General features: G+C 52.5%; 1 protein-coding gene across 1 annotated transcript; it reads right to left on the reverse strand.

Annotated features, from left to right (window-relative positions):
* Positions 1-8: 8 nt before the first annotated feature.
* Positions 9-10,963, reverse strand: WASF2 (WAS protein family, member 2; the record flags this gene model as incomplete). Its single annotated transcript, XM_010159011.1, has 7 exons — positions 10,809-10,963; positions 6,516-6,650; positions 5,852-6,005; positions 4,660-4,777; positions 3,469-3,599; positions 1,823-1,978; positions 9-96 (listed from the first exon to the last, which is right to left on the reverse strand). Coding segments are annotated over exons 1-7 (912 nt in total), but the record flags the coding sequence as incomplete, so codon positions are not given.
* Positions 10,964-11,583: the final 620 nt, after the last annotated feature.

Consider the following 11,583-nt stretch of genomic DNA (forward strand, 5'->3'; position numbering starts at 1 on the left):
CCAATCGGAGGAGCTGGCGGCGGGTGACTCGGGCTAACCAGGCTGGATCGTTTGGTCCCTCCAGAACCAGAACCTCTTTGGTTATCTACAGGATAGCTGTTGCAGGAGGAGAGAGAGAAACAAGGCTATTTGTTAGCGAGGCCAGATCCGACTGTACAGGCTCCATGTTAATGCAAATCATCTGTGTTTGCTGCAGCCCAGACAAAAAAACCCAAGTTCCAGCTTTAACTGGTGTTTCCATGAGACCTCACTCCTTGCTTTTCGTTCCCTCGCCGTGTTTCTTTTGGCCTACGCCACCAGGACAAAGGAAAGCTGCCGGGGACTGGCAGAAATGCTATCATCCGTCCCACCTCCTAGGCTGACAAGAACATGAGCCATCTCACCTCTCTTCTGCCAGAGGCCAAGCATCACGTCTGAGCTCAGAGCAGCCTCCTGGCTTACGAGCTCCTGCAGTGAGACAAGCCACCGCCTCTGCAGGCCGAGGGCAGGCCCACGGCACGCCAGGCAGGGGGAATCTGCCCTGCTCAATCGCACACGGACGGGCGGGTGCGCCAGGAAAGCATATGCTGTGAACACCTGCTAGGAACAGATCTCCTCACTGGATTCCACGGCTCGGAGCCGGAGCGTAGCAGCCATGTCTCATCGCTCGCCGTGGGGAGCGAAGAGGAAGACATGGAAACCCAACGTGCTTTTAAGGAAAAACACCGATTCTTAAGCGACTGGCTCTTCCATTTATGGAAGCTGTGTTACACCAGAAACACTACTGCCCGTAAGATACTGTAATATCCTACATACGTGTAAAGGAAGCCCTAAACTGACATCTCCTTCCGTGGTAAAAAAGGGAAATAAGGTGCATTTGCCACAGTGTGTAACAGTGCACAGTGCTGATCCGAGGCAGGCTCCCAGAGATCAAATCTACCTCCCGGGGTTCTTTAAAAACAACCACCAAAGCCAAACCAGAGAGGGGAGATCTCCGTGCCTATGCCGAGATCTAAGCAACTGCACGAGGCGGCGTAAGCTTCATCTGAAAGCTCGTTTCTGCTCTGCCCTGGAGGAACACGGTGCAGAGTGGAGTGCTTGGTCTCTCTGACACATCAGAAGAGCCTTTTCTGCAGCACTCTTGCCTTTGGATAAGATGGAGACAAGCTAACACCCTCCTGTCTGTCAGGCACGCTTCCTCCTGTTACTCTTGACTCTGTTTTACTGCCTTTAAAAAAAAAAAACTCTGCTCTCTTGTTTCACCCTTTGTGTCTTGAGCCACTGCTGGACCATAATTCTCATCTCCAGAGGGGACTGGAATCACCATTTCATGTGACACAACGCAGCTGCCCTGAACTTGCAGCCAGGTCTCTGGGAAGAGGTCAGCCAGTGCGCTCAAGTCCCGTAAATCCAACTACACCTGCAACTTCAGTGCCCATGTCGTGGGTTGGTCAGAGACCACAGGGTAAACAGTGACAAAGAGGGGAAAGAAGCTGTTCTGTCATGGCTCCATGAGGAATGTGCCTACCTGCTCTGGAAAACCAGCGCTGGAAAACTCCCAGAAGGGAGCCAGGCCGTTAATGGGACCCCGCTCCTCTAGAAAACTGCTCTAGGTCTCGCCCAGGCCCACTGTCCCCTTCTGCAGGGGAACTGCGGCGGCAGTTGGGGTTTCTGGAGAGCTGCGCTGCCCCTGCCTGCAGTTTCCCTTCCCCTCCAGACAGGAGCATTCTGCTTCCCATACAACACCGTTAGGAAGTTATGCTGAACTATCTCAGCCTGTCTCATGTCATCCTTTTACACCACCTCCCACTCCTCGGTGACAGAAGGGATCCCGTAGGCTTACCTAAATTCCACCGGGGGCGGAGGCAGGCTGTCATCTGGGAACGAAGGAGGTGGTGGCACAATGGAGTCAGTCTGCGGCGGTGGCGGGTAGCAGTTCACGTCCATGCTTTCGTTGGAACCGATGCTGCCGTTCTGATACACCATGTTAGAGGGGTACCTGGGCGAAAGCGAGACCAGCAGGTCATTTAAAGAGTTCAAGGTAACGTCTAAAGCTCGTTTTCCCCCTTCCCCAACCCTCACTCGCGAGAGCTCTGCCTCCCGGAGGGGTTCAGCACTTGGAGTGCCGAACTGCAGCGATAACCACCACGTACACGGATCAACCTGCTAGATTTGGGAAACAAGGTTTTCCAGCAGGAACGGCTTTTCCCAGCACAGGAAAAGGTCCCACCCTGCCTTTAGGTGGGACCTTATCAACCACCACAACAGGACATGCAAACCAACATCTTAAAGCAACATTTTAAACAGAAAAGTCTCTCATTTGTCAAAGCATCCTAAATAGGAAGGGCCACGTACTGCTGCGTCACTCTGCCTAACTCTCCGGCTAGAATTTGCCCAGGTGAGCTGATTTTATTGCCACCAGACACCAGAACAGCACCAGTACACCAGAAGAGCACTACAATATATTGCAGTGAACGAGAAAACACTGATTTGATTGTATCATTAATCACTTGATTATAGAAAAACCACTTGTTAGAGTGTTTTGACCAATTTGGACTTGAAGGATTCCCAGTCACATCAGTGACAAAAAAAAGAAGAGGTACTCAAAGACGCCAAAAACTAAGCTTGAGAATAGAATGACCAAAAAGAACCCAAGAAACAGCCTGTTAAAGCAAGAATCCAAAGCTGAGAGACCATTCTCGCACCCAATTTCCACGAGCTCATCTCACTACGGGGTGGTGGAACCCACCCCGTTCTCGGGGGCTCTGGACCTCGAGCGAATCCGAACGCGTGGACGTGCTTACCCGAGAAAAGAGAGGCAAAGCAAACGGTGCTGTTGTGCTGCTCGCTTCCTCTGCTAGAAAGCAAACCTGTTCCCCTATTAAACTAAAAGCAGGTTTTATTTTTAGCTGGAGAGTGTGATTTAAAGAGAGGTTTTTCTGATATGAAAGGAAGCTGCAAGGAGCGAGCGAGAAGTGCATTGTGGGGAACTCGGGCTGCTTCCAGCCTCGCTGGTGTCAAAAGTTAAACGAATTCCCAAGCCAGGAGTGCTAAAGAGAGATCTGGAGCCTGAAATACTCGGATGGGGACAGCCCCCGCTTCGACTTTAGGGTGTGAAATGGAACAAAGCGATCGCACAAGACCCCTGAGACAACACCCTGCTCCTCAGCGTAAGGCCCAGGGGTCAGGCGTGACGGGACAGGGAGCCGAAGCTCCCCACACTCCGGTGCCCACGAGGCGGGTAGCCGAGAGCAGCCTTGCTACCGAAGCTGTTCCTTGTTCAAACCGTGCAGCTCCCTGATTTATTTAGCAAATTTTAAATCAGCAGGCGGATTTACTTTGGAGAATCTGATTAGCGGCAGTATCGATCCGCCGGCGCGCGGCGGATCTGGAGAAGCTGCAGAGCAGGGTGAACTGCATGACAATCGACACCGCCCGCCCACTCCCCCCATGGCTGGGGAGCCCAGCCGAGAGCCCCAGCTTGCTTACCCGGCAGGACCGTGTTTGTCCTTCGACTCGACAAATTCTTGCCCCATTTTCAGCTTCTCCCACTCTTCTTTCCGGGTTTTGATTTTCCGCGGATTCACATTTCCTCGGTTCGGATTCTCCTTTTTCTCTTTCTAAGGGAGGAGGAATAAGCAGACGCCTTATTTCTCTTTAAGCTCGCTGGGAACAGGGAGGGATAGGACAGACCTGCAGCAGTTTCAAGAAGATCCAGTCTCAAAGGGGACCAGGATTTTTAATTTCCTGATTGCTGCAAGCTCCAAAGACCCCCCCGTACAAAGAAGCCGGAGCACAGACAGCATTGCGTCGCCCCGGCGCAGCCCAGACCTGACGCCGTCATTACTCCCTGGCACGACCACCCCGAGGGACAACTCGGCTTCCCACACCTACGTGGGTTTCGCCCTCTGTCTCAAGGCTGCCAAATCTCAGCACCGCCTTGCTGGCGTTAAGTGCTTTGGGTGTGCAGTGTGGACACTTGCCCACAAAGAACTGGGCTTTGAGCAGCCTCATTCTCTGCATTCTGACATGCCCTGAATCTCTCCTTTCTTATTTTGATTGAAAAAGTCATCACTGTTTTGATATTTCATACTTCAGTTGCTCAAACCGTGGGTTTCAGCGCTGGCAAACATGGGTCCAAATCCCCAGGCAACCAAACCAGGAACTCCACCTGGCATTTTCAGCTTCTACGGTTTTATTAAGCCTCCTGCTTGCCTCTCATTTAACATCAGGGCCGGGTTTTGCACTCCTGAAGGGATGTTTTCCCTTTCCTTTCCCCTCCCACAGTAGAATGTATTACAGCACTCCCCACGCTGCGGTGCCGGGGCAGTGGGATTTGCACTGATCACCACTGGGCACCATCAGAAGTGCAGAAAAGGCCCCAACACGACTTTCTCCCCTCCTGACCGCACCAACACGACGGTTGAGGACCACAAACAAAGCCATTACCAAGACGGTGGCATTTGGAAAAACAGATTAAGGGTATCTTTGTTTTCTTTTTGTAATTAACAAGGACGAGAGTAAACCAGATAAAAACTTCCCTGAATTGATCCCTGAAGAGTTTAAGAGAGCCAGCCGGAATTGTGGATGGCAACTTTGGAGCCCAAGATTCATTAACGCTTCCCACCTCCTGTTTTTCCCTGACATGCCTCCGTTGGCAGAGATCCCCCATTTCCTCACCCTATGTTTCCGCTTCTCTTTCATGATATCCTTGGTGTCCTGAAGCATTTTCTCTTTCCAAAGGTCAAAGAAATAGGAAGGATCTGTGTAGAATTTAAGCGCCTCTTTGCCATCATCCCTAGAAGAGGGAAGGGGGAGAAAAAAAAACACACAAACAAGGACCAAGTCACACATTTGTTTGAAGCCCAAAGAAAACAAGAGGCACAACCCCAGACAGTTTAAAATTCTGCAGAGAAGGTCAAACACGCTGCTCTCGCCTCTCCTCCGTTTCACAATGGGCAGCGCACCCAGAGCCTCACCGGTCCCAGCTCTCCCCCTCGCCAAAACTCTGTGTTAGTCAGCAGGCCCGGAGCTCAACCGCTCCCAACAATCACCAGGAGAGCAGCAGGTCTCTCACTTCGACTCCCCCTTGTTTGTGCTGTATTTTTGGTGTGGAAAAAAACCCCACCTTCTCCAACCCAGGAACCCTAAATCAGACCAGCGACATCCTTGAAGCTCCTGAACAAGCACACACACACGCTCTCTCTCCTCCTACTTTGCAGTGCAGCCGCGTCTGGCAGAAGACAGCTGCCTCCAGCTATCTGTAATTACTTTTTACCTGTTCAAAAGATATTTATGGATGTGGGCTAAGTCTCCGCATTCTGACCCCTTTTTACTTCTACTACCTACAAGATGAAATCAGAGCGGGCCTGCTCGGGAGAACCGGTTACACAGCCGGCGTGGGTCACATCAGATGTCTCAAACCAGGCACCGAAGGCCACAGAAAGCATCTCCAGATCGAGAGGAGCCTGCTGCACCCACCTGGGCGAGAGCCATTTACGGATGTATGCTCTGCAGTTTGCACTGCAGCTTTCTGGAAAGGAGCCACGGGGCTACAGAGAAGCACAAGAAAAATGCATCATCTGCACAACACCTCGCCTGCCTATGCGGTGCCAGCCAAGCCTTGCCCCAGGGCAGTCACAAAAGTGACAGCAGGTAACCAAATACCTAATTTTCTAGCTCCGCTCATTTGTACAGCCCCAAAGTTTCACGTAACCCAGAGGATGGACACTTCCATGGAGCAGCTCGGTTTCCCATTGGAAACGGCTACTTCAGTACAGCAGGGGATGGGAAACGACCTCCTCGGCAGGTTGGGAGGAGGAGGTACTCCTCTGCAAGGACACAAGGGGCCAAGAAGGTGTTGCAGCCATACCTGTAAGGTGAGAGAATGTTGAGAGGTGGAGGAGTGTTGCAGGTCCTATAGGTTTCAAGGACAGGCACGGGGAGAGAATCTCTGTCGAAGAGCTTCTGGTCCTGAGTAGTGGAGCTTTTGAAGGCCTTCCTGGTGTTAATGCCTTGCAGGGAGACTGGAAGAAAGAGGAGAGAGAGCAAGTGAAGAACAGCTTGACCCAGGCTGGTGACACTGAAGATCAAGTAGCAAACATCTGATTTCAGTTGGAGCTCTTGGCATGCTTAGCACTTCTTAAGGTCAGGTTCCTTTTCCCACAGGTCTCTTAGGAAACCCAGCAAATCTCAGATCCTGCCCTGCCAAGATCCGCTGCCGTGTAGACACGGCTCTCCTGGGAGTTGCCGATGTGGTTTCAAACCCCCGTGACCGAGACTCCAGCAGTGCATCGCTACCGAACCGCCGAAAAGCTCGTTTCCAACCTGCTACCGAGCAATCTGGACTCGGCCAGAAAGGCCCACGAGCAGCCGGTGCTTTCGGGGGGGAGGAAACAGTCCCTCTTCGTCCAAGAGAAGACGTTCCAACACCCACGGCGGCGTCACGCTCGTTTTACGGCCGTGAACCAGCCACGCTGACTCAATGGGAATCGTTACCGCGCTTGGTCTGCACGGACCGTGCTCCACCCCCTTACCTTCCTCCTCTTTGGGATCCAGCTGAGTGACTTTGACTTGCAAGCGGTCGACTCTCTCGACTAGAACGCTCACCCGAGAGGCAAAGGTGTTGGCTTGAGTAAACAACTCTCCAAATATGTCTTCTGCAAATTTACCTGGAATATGAAAGCGTCCACGTTACCCTCGTGAGCCACAGCAGACCACCGCAGTCTCCCAGCTCGTCTTCCTGAAGAACGAACGAACCCTGTTTCTTTTCAGGTTTATCAAGGTTGAGTTCCACCAAAACCTGACATTTCCAAGGGATCTTCAAGCAATACAGAAACAACCCAGACATTCTTTCAAGGCACTGTTAAAGTAACAAAATCAAGGGGTGACAACACTCTCCTGGATGGGTCTGTAGGTCCTTTAAGATTCTCCGCCGTTCTGTTTATCAGACAAGTGACTACGGTTGCATTTTCCTTGCTCTGGAGAATCTCAAAGGCTCCCAGTCTCCAGCAAGCCTGCCTCCAGGGTGACCGTCACGTATTTACAAGTTCAAAGTACACTGGAGCTAGAGATCCAGTCCTTGATCCTGATCCTGAGCTATAACCACAGAGGAAAGCACTGACCCCTGTGTTCCTTCAGGTGGCAGTGTCTGAAAAATTGATGCATTCATATTTATTCTAAATCAAAACCAAAGGGGAACTTCTCCAACAAGGGACAGCCTCTCTGGAACAGCTTGGAGTGCCCAGCGGGCCGCTGTGACAAACATCATCCGTCGGCTGGACCGCGAGAGTGCCCGGGGGCTGGGATCAGGAGCTCGCCGCACCACTTACAGCGTAACAAGGAGACGGGCCCCGTCCTTGAGGGTTTAAAAACTAGGCGTACGACGAGAGATGACCACAGGTAGACAGAGAGGGGAGAACTGGAAGAAAACCAAGAGCTCACGATGAGTACTGCCTTTCTGTTCTGCTCTCAGGCGTAACTCGAGACCGGGAGCCCTAACCACGGCGAGGGCAAGGCTGAGCGGAACAGACTTGGCACCGGCAGCAGACACAGGCCCGTGGAGTTCCCACCGACGGGAAACATTTCCAGCCACGGCTGGTGAGTACAAGGCTGCTCCCAAGAAGCAGTCTGGTTTTGAAGTGCATCGTCATATGGTCAACAGTTTGTTCTGGAATCTGTTACTCCTCAAGATCCTCTCCGACATTCAGGAAAGGAAAACCAGTGGGAAGCCCAACTCTAACAGGAATTTTGGAAAATCTGGTTGTCTGCAGTGAGTCACGTCAAAAAGACAAGCGTCCCTTCCGCAAGGCAACGCGAGGGCATCCCCCAAAGCCCAGCTGCACAAATACTTCTAAACCGACTTATCAGCTCCTTGCTCCTCCTCCCGCGCAGCTCTCCTTACACTGCCAAGCACGGGGAACCAGACAGGTTAAAAATCAACCTCCTCCACCCCTCCGGTGGCACTGCCAGCTTCAAGAGTTTGCAGAAAGCAAATGCTGGACGTTGAGTTCAGCCGAGTTCCTCCTTCCACTCTCCCAGACAAGGCAGTCGCCACACACGCTCCATTGACAAGCCCAACCAGCCTTCCTCAGACTCCCAAGAGGGGTTTTGTTTCTGGAAACGCAAGGGCCAGGGAGCTCTCACTACCGCCAAGGGCCACGGAAGCTCCCTCCGTGTTCAACATCAGCACACGGCCAGCTCTCATCTGGGACAAGGGAGGGTGAACGTTTATCCACGGGATAACTGGACACCTCCCAGCAACAGTTCAAAAAAGACAAGTTGGAATTTGGTTTCTACTTAATCACAGGATGGTTTAGGTGGGAAGGGAGCTTAGAGCCCACCCAGCCCCACCCCCTGCCATGGGCAGGGACCCCTTCCACTAGACCAGGTTGCTCCAAGCCTCATCCAGCCTGGCCTTGGACACTCCCAGGGATGGGGCATCCACAGCTTCTCTGAGCAACCTGTCCCAGTGCCTCCCCCTCTTTAATGAGAACTTAATTTCTGAATTCCACAAGAAGCTGTGCAAGCACTAGATTAAAATCCCCAAGTCTTTGGTTGCAACGCTGAGTGGTGTGCTTCAAGCACAAAATCACAAACACTAGATTAAAGAACCTCAAGTCTTTGGTTGCAACACCGAGTGGTGTGCTTCAAGCACAAAATCCTACATAAACAGCGCTGTATATCGGGGTCCTGACCCCGGGGAGCGGGGAGGAGAAGGGATGCTCCGTATTTCCTCGCCTGCCCGAGTGCCCCTGCCCAGTTATCACTCAGCATCACACACACCGTTCTGTGTTTCACGTCCTTCTGTGTTTCACGTCCACTTTTAGACGGGGGAAGGCAGAGATTAATTTTTTGGTTTAGTTACTTTGACTGCAAAAGTGCAGCTTACAATCAGAATTATCTTTGTCATGCACTGGCAGGAAGACAGACGGCATGATTTAATAGGTCTTTCCATCTTTAGCTTGTGGATTCTATAAAATCACACAGAAACGCGCAGTCGACTTACACAAAGTGCTACCAGCTGTGATAGTAACGAAGGGTAAACTCACTGGAATATGAAAGTTTGACAAGATTTATGTTTGCATCTTTGTAAAGAGACTGTGGTGCACCAGGCATGGCTGATTATTCACTTGACAGGGCTGTCACAGCCTACTGAACCTGCTTTACGTTCCTGTAATATTCAACGTACAAGGAAGGAGCGGATTTATTTTTCAAAAGTAAGAAGGGAGAAGAGGAAGGGAGGGGAGTTTGGTCATTTAGGTGTGAGGATTCTTGTGGCAGTTCATCTAAATGTTGCTTCATTTACAAGACTGCTGACCCTAGGGAAGCGGGTGAGAAGGTGCCCAGCGTTCCCTCCCCGCCTGCCTCGCTCCCCACTTACCGACAGGCACGCAAGCGTCGGCACGAGCCGCCTCTGACGGGTTTGCCCTCCAGCTCTCTCCTCGAGGAAGCGGCCTCCCTCCCCACATCGCCCCAGCGAGGCTCCCAGGGTCCCTTCCACGTAAACCGGGCTGCGGTTTGGCTTCCAGCACTTCACCCTCGCTGACAAGGCGGAAGCGGAGAAGCTTTGGAGTAGCTGAGCTGCGCAAAGAAGGTCTAAACCTGAAGGATCGTGCCGCAGCTCCGTCGCGCTAACCCACCGCCTGCCTCTGGACTGGGATTAGCTTGCTCCGCGCCTGAGATTTGCACAGCTTTACTGCCTTCTTCCTCATCATTTCACATGCATGAGATGGATTTTCCTCACATTCCGCAACCATCTTGGCTACGAGACCTAACAAATGAGCAGCGAGGGCCAGTTGAACGCGGGCAGAGAGACCGGTCTGTGTGCGGTGGCGTTTCTGCACCCCAACACAACGCGACACCGACCGGCAGCAAACACGCTCCCGCGTTTTAGCCACAGCCACGGTTTTCCTTCTGGAAAGAGACTGCACCCAAACTTTCCCTGCCACATTCACGCTGGGTGTCCCTGCCTGCAGCAGGAGGGTGGAACTGGGTATCTTTAAGGTCCCTTCCAGCCCAAACCGTTCTGCGATCCTATGGCGGAAGACAAGGGGCTTGCTTTGCCGAGCAAGCAGAAGCGCTTGCGGACGCCACGGGGAAGCTAAACAATATATTAATTTGATTATCAAAGTCTTGCTTGGAGGGCAAAGGTGGCTAATCAGAATCCAGAGCATTCCATCAGGGTAAAGAGTCATCCCGGAGAGACCACAATTAACTCTTCGTCTCTCCTACGGCACGTAGGCCCATGTTTTCCCTCCAGCCTTCACAAGACTGCTGGTCAGCCCACTGGAGAGCTGAGCGAGGCATCATCGTGCGAGCGGCCCTGAGCCCCCCGGCGCTCCCGAGGCAACAGGAGCCTCAGAGCCGGGGACTTGGGGTCTTGCAACGCAACAAACGGCGAAAGAGGCGGCTCCCCGCGTGCGCGCCTTCATTATCCTTCATTAAAAACAAGGCTACCGACGCAGCGTAGATTCAACGCAGTCAAGCTCCATTTAGTAGCGCGTGCAATTACAGGCGCATTCCCTGACACAAGATCCTGGCTGCTCGGAGAGCCTCCCATTTTACAAGCCTGAGTTGTGCTCCATCCTTCCATCTGCAGTTTCGCTGCAGCCTCTCACACACGCACACCCCTCCCCATTTTCTCGTAGATGGGAAAGGCAGTGGGACCAGGGATATGAAATTAGCATCAGATTTCTTTAGGAAAAGATTTTAGCATTACCCAGGGAAGGCAGATGGGGGAGAAATAGGAACACGAGAGCAGAAAGGGAGCTAAATAAAGAGCAGTAGCGACTCCTGAGGGCAACGCGCAGGCTCGCCATGGTACTCACTCAGGCTGCCCAGCTGTCGAATGACATTTGCCAGGGTGATGTTGGTCATGCATTCCAGCTCGCTCCGAACGCTAGGCAACGTCTGACGGCACAGGTGCCTTGGCTCAATGTTCCTCGTTACTAACGGCATGGTGGACCTGCTTCAGGCACTGTTCTGAAAGATGAAAAACAACCCAAAAAAGAAACAGGAAAGGATTACTCAACCGCAAATTCCAGGCACACCAGAGCCGTGGTGTTCGTTTTTCCTGCTCTCAAATGGCTTTATTTATAAGCCTTCTTTCCCCCCTTCCCCACCCCTTATAAAACTGGTTCATCAGAAATAAAGATCCTGCTGTTCTACGCCTTGCAGCGACAGCAAAGCCCCACCAGCTCAGGTAGAGAGGCAGAGATGGAAAACTACCCATCTTCGCCCCCACGCAAGGCGCTGCTGGCAGCGCCAGCCGTTGTCCCCTCCCCCCCCAGCCGCCGCCTCGGAGCCGTCTCCTTCCTCCCGCGCTCACCCGCAGCATCTCGGCCCAGGCTTACAGGCTCTTCTGAAACGTTTTAAACTTGCAATCCAGAGGTTTGCTTAAACCGTGAGGGTGAAGAGGGGAGAGGTTTAAAAAAAAAAAACCCAACACCCAACGCAGTTTCTTGCAGCATGCCGGAGCGTGCGTGGTGCCTCCCTCCCGGAGCAGCGGACGGGGCTCTCCTGGAACAACAGGAAGCGCTTGCAGCTGACCAGGAAACTTTCTGGTGAGTGTTCCTTATCCTGCAGGCTGCACCCTTCTTCCCT

This window comes from Eurypyga helias, unplaced genomic scaffold (assembly GCF_000690775.1).
Source record: "Eurypyga helias isolate BGI_N326 unplaced genomic scaffold, ASM69077v1 scaffold34349, whole genome shotgun sequence".
NCBI classification, from domain to species: Eukaryota; Metazoa; Chordata; class Aves; order Eurypygiformes; family Eurypygidae; genus Eurypyga; species Eurypyga helias.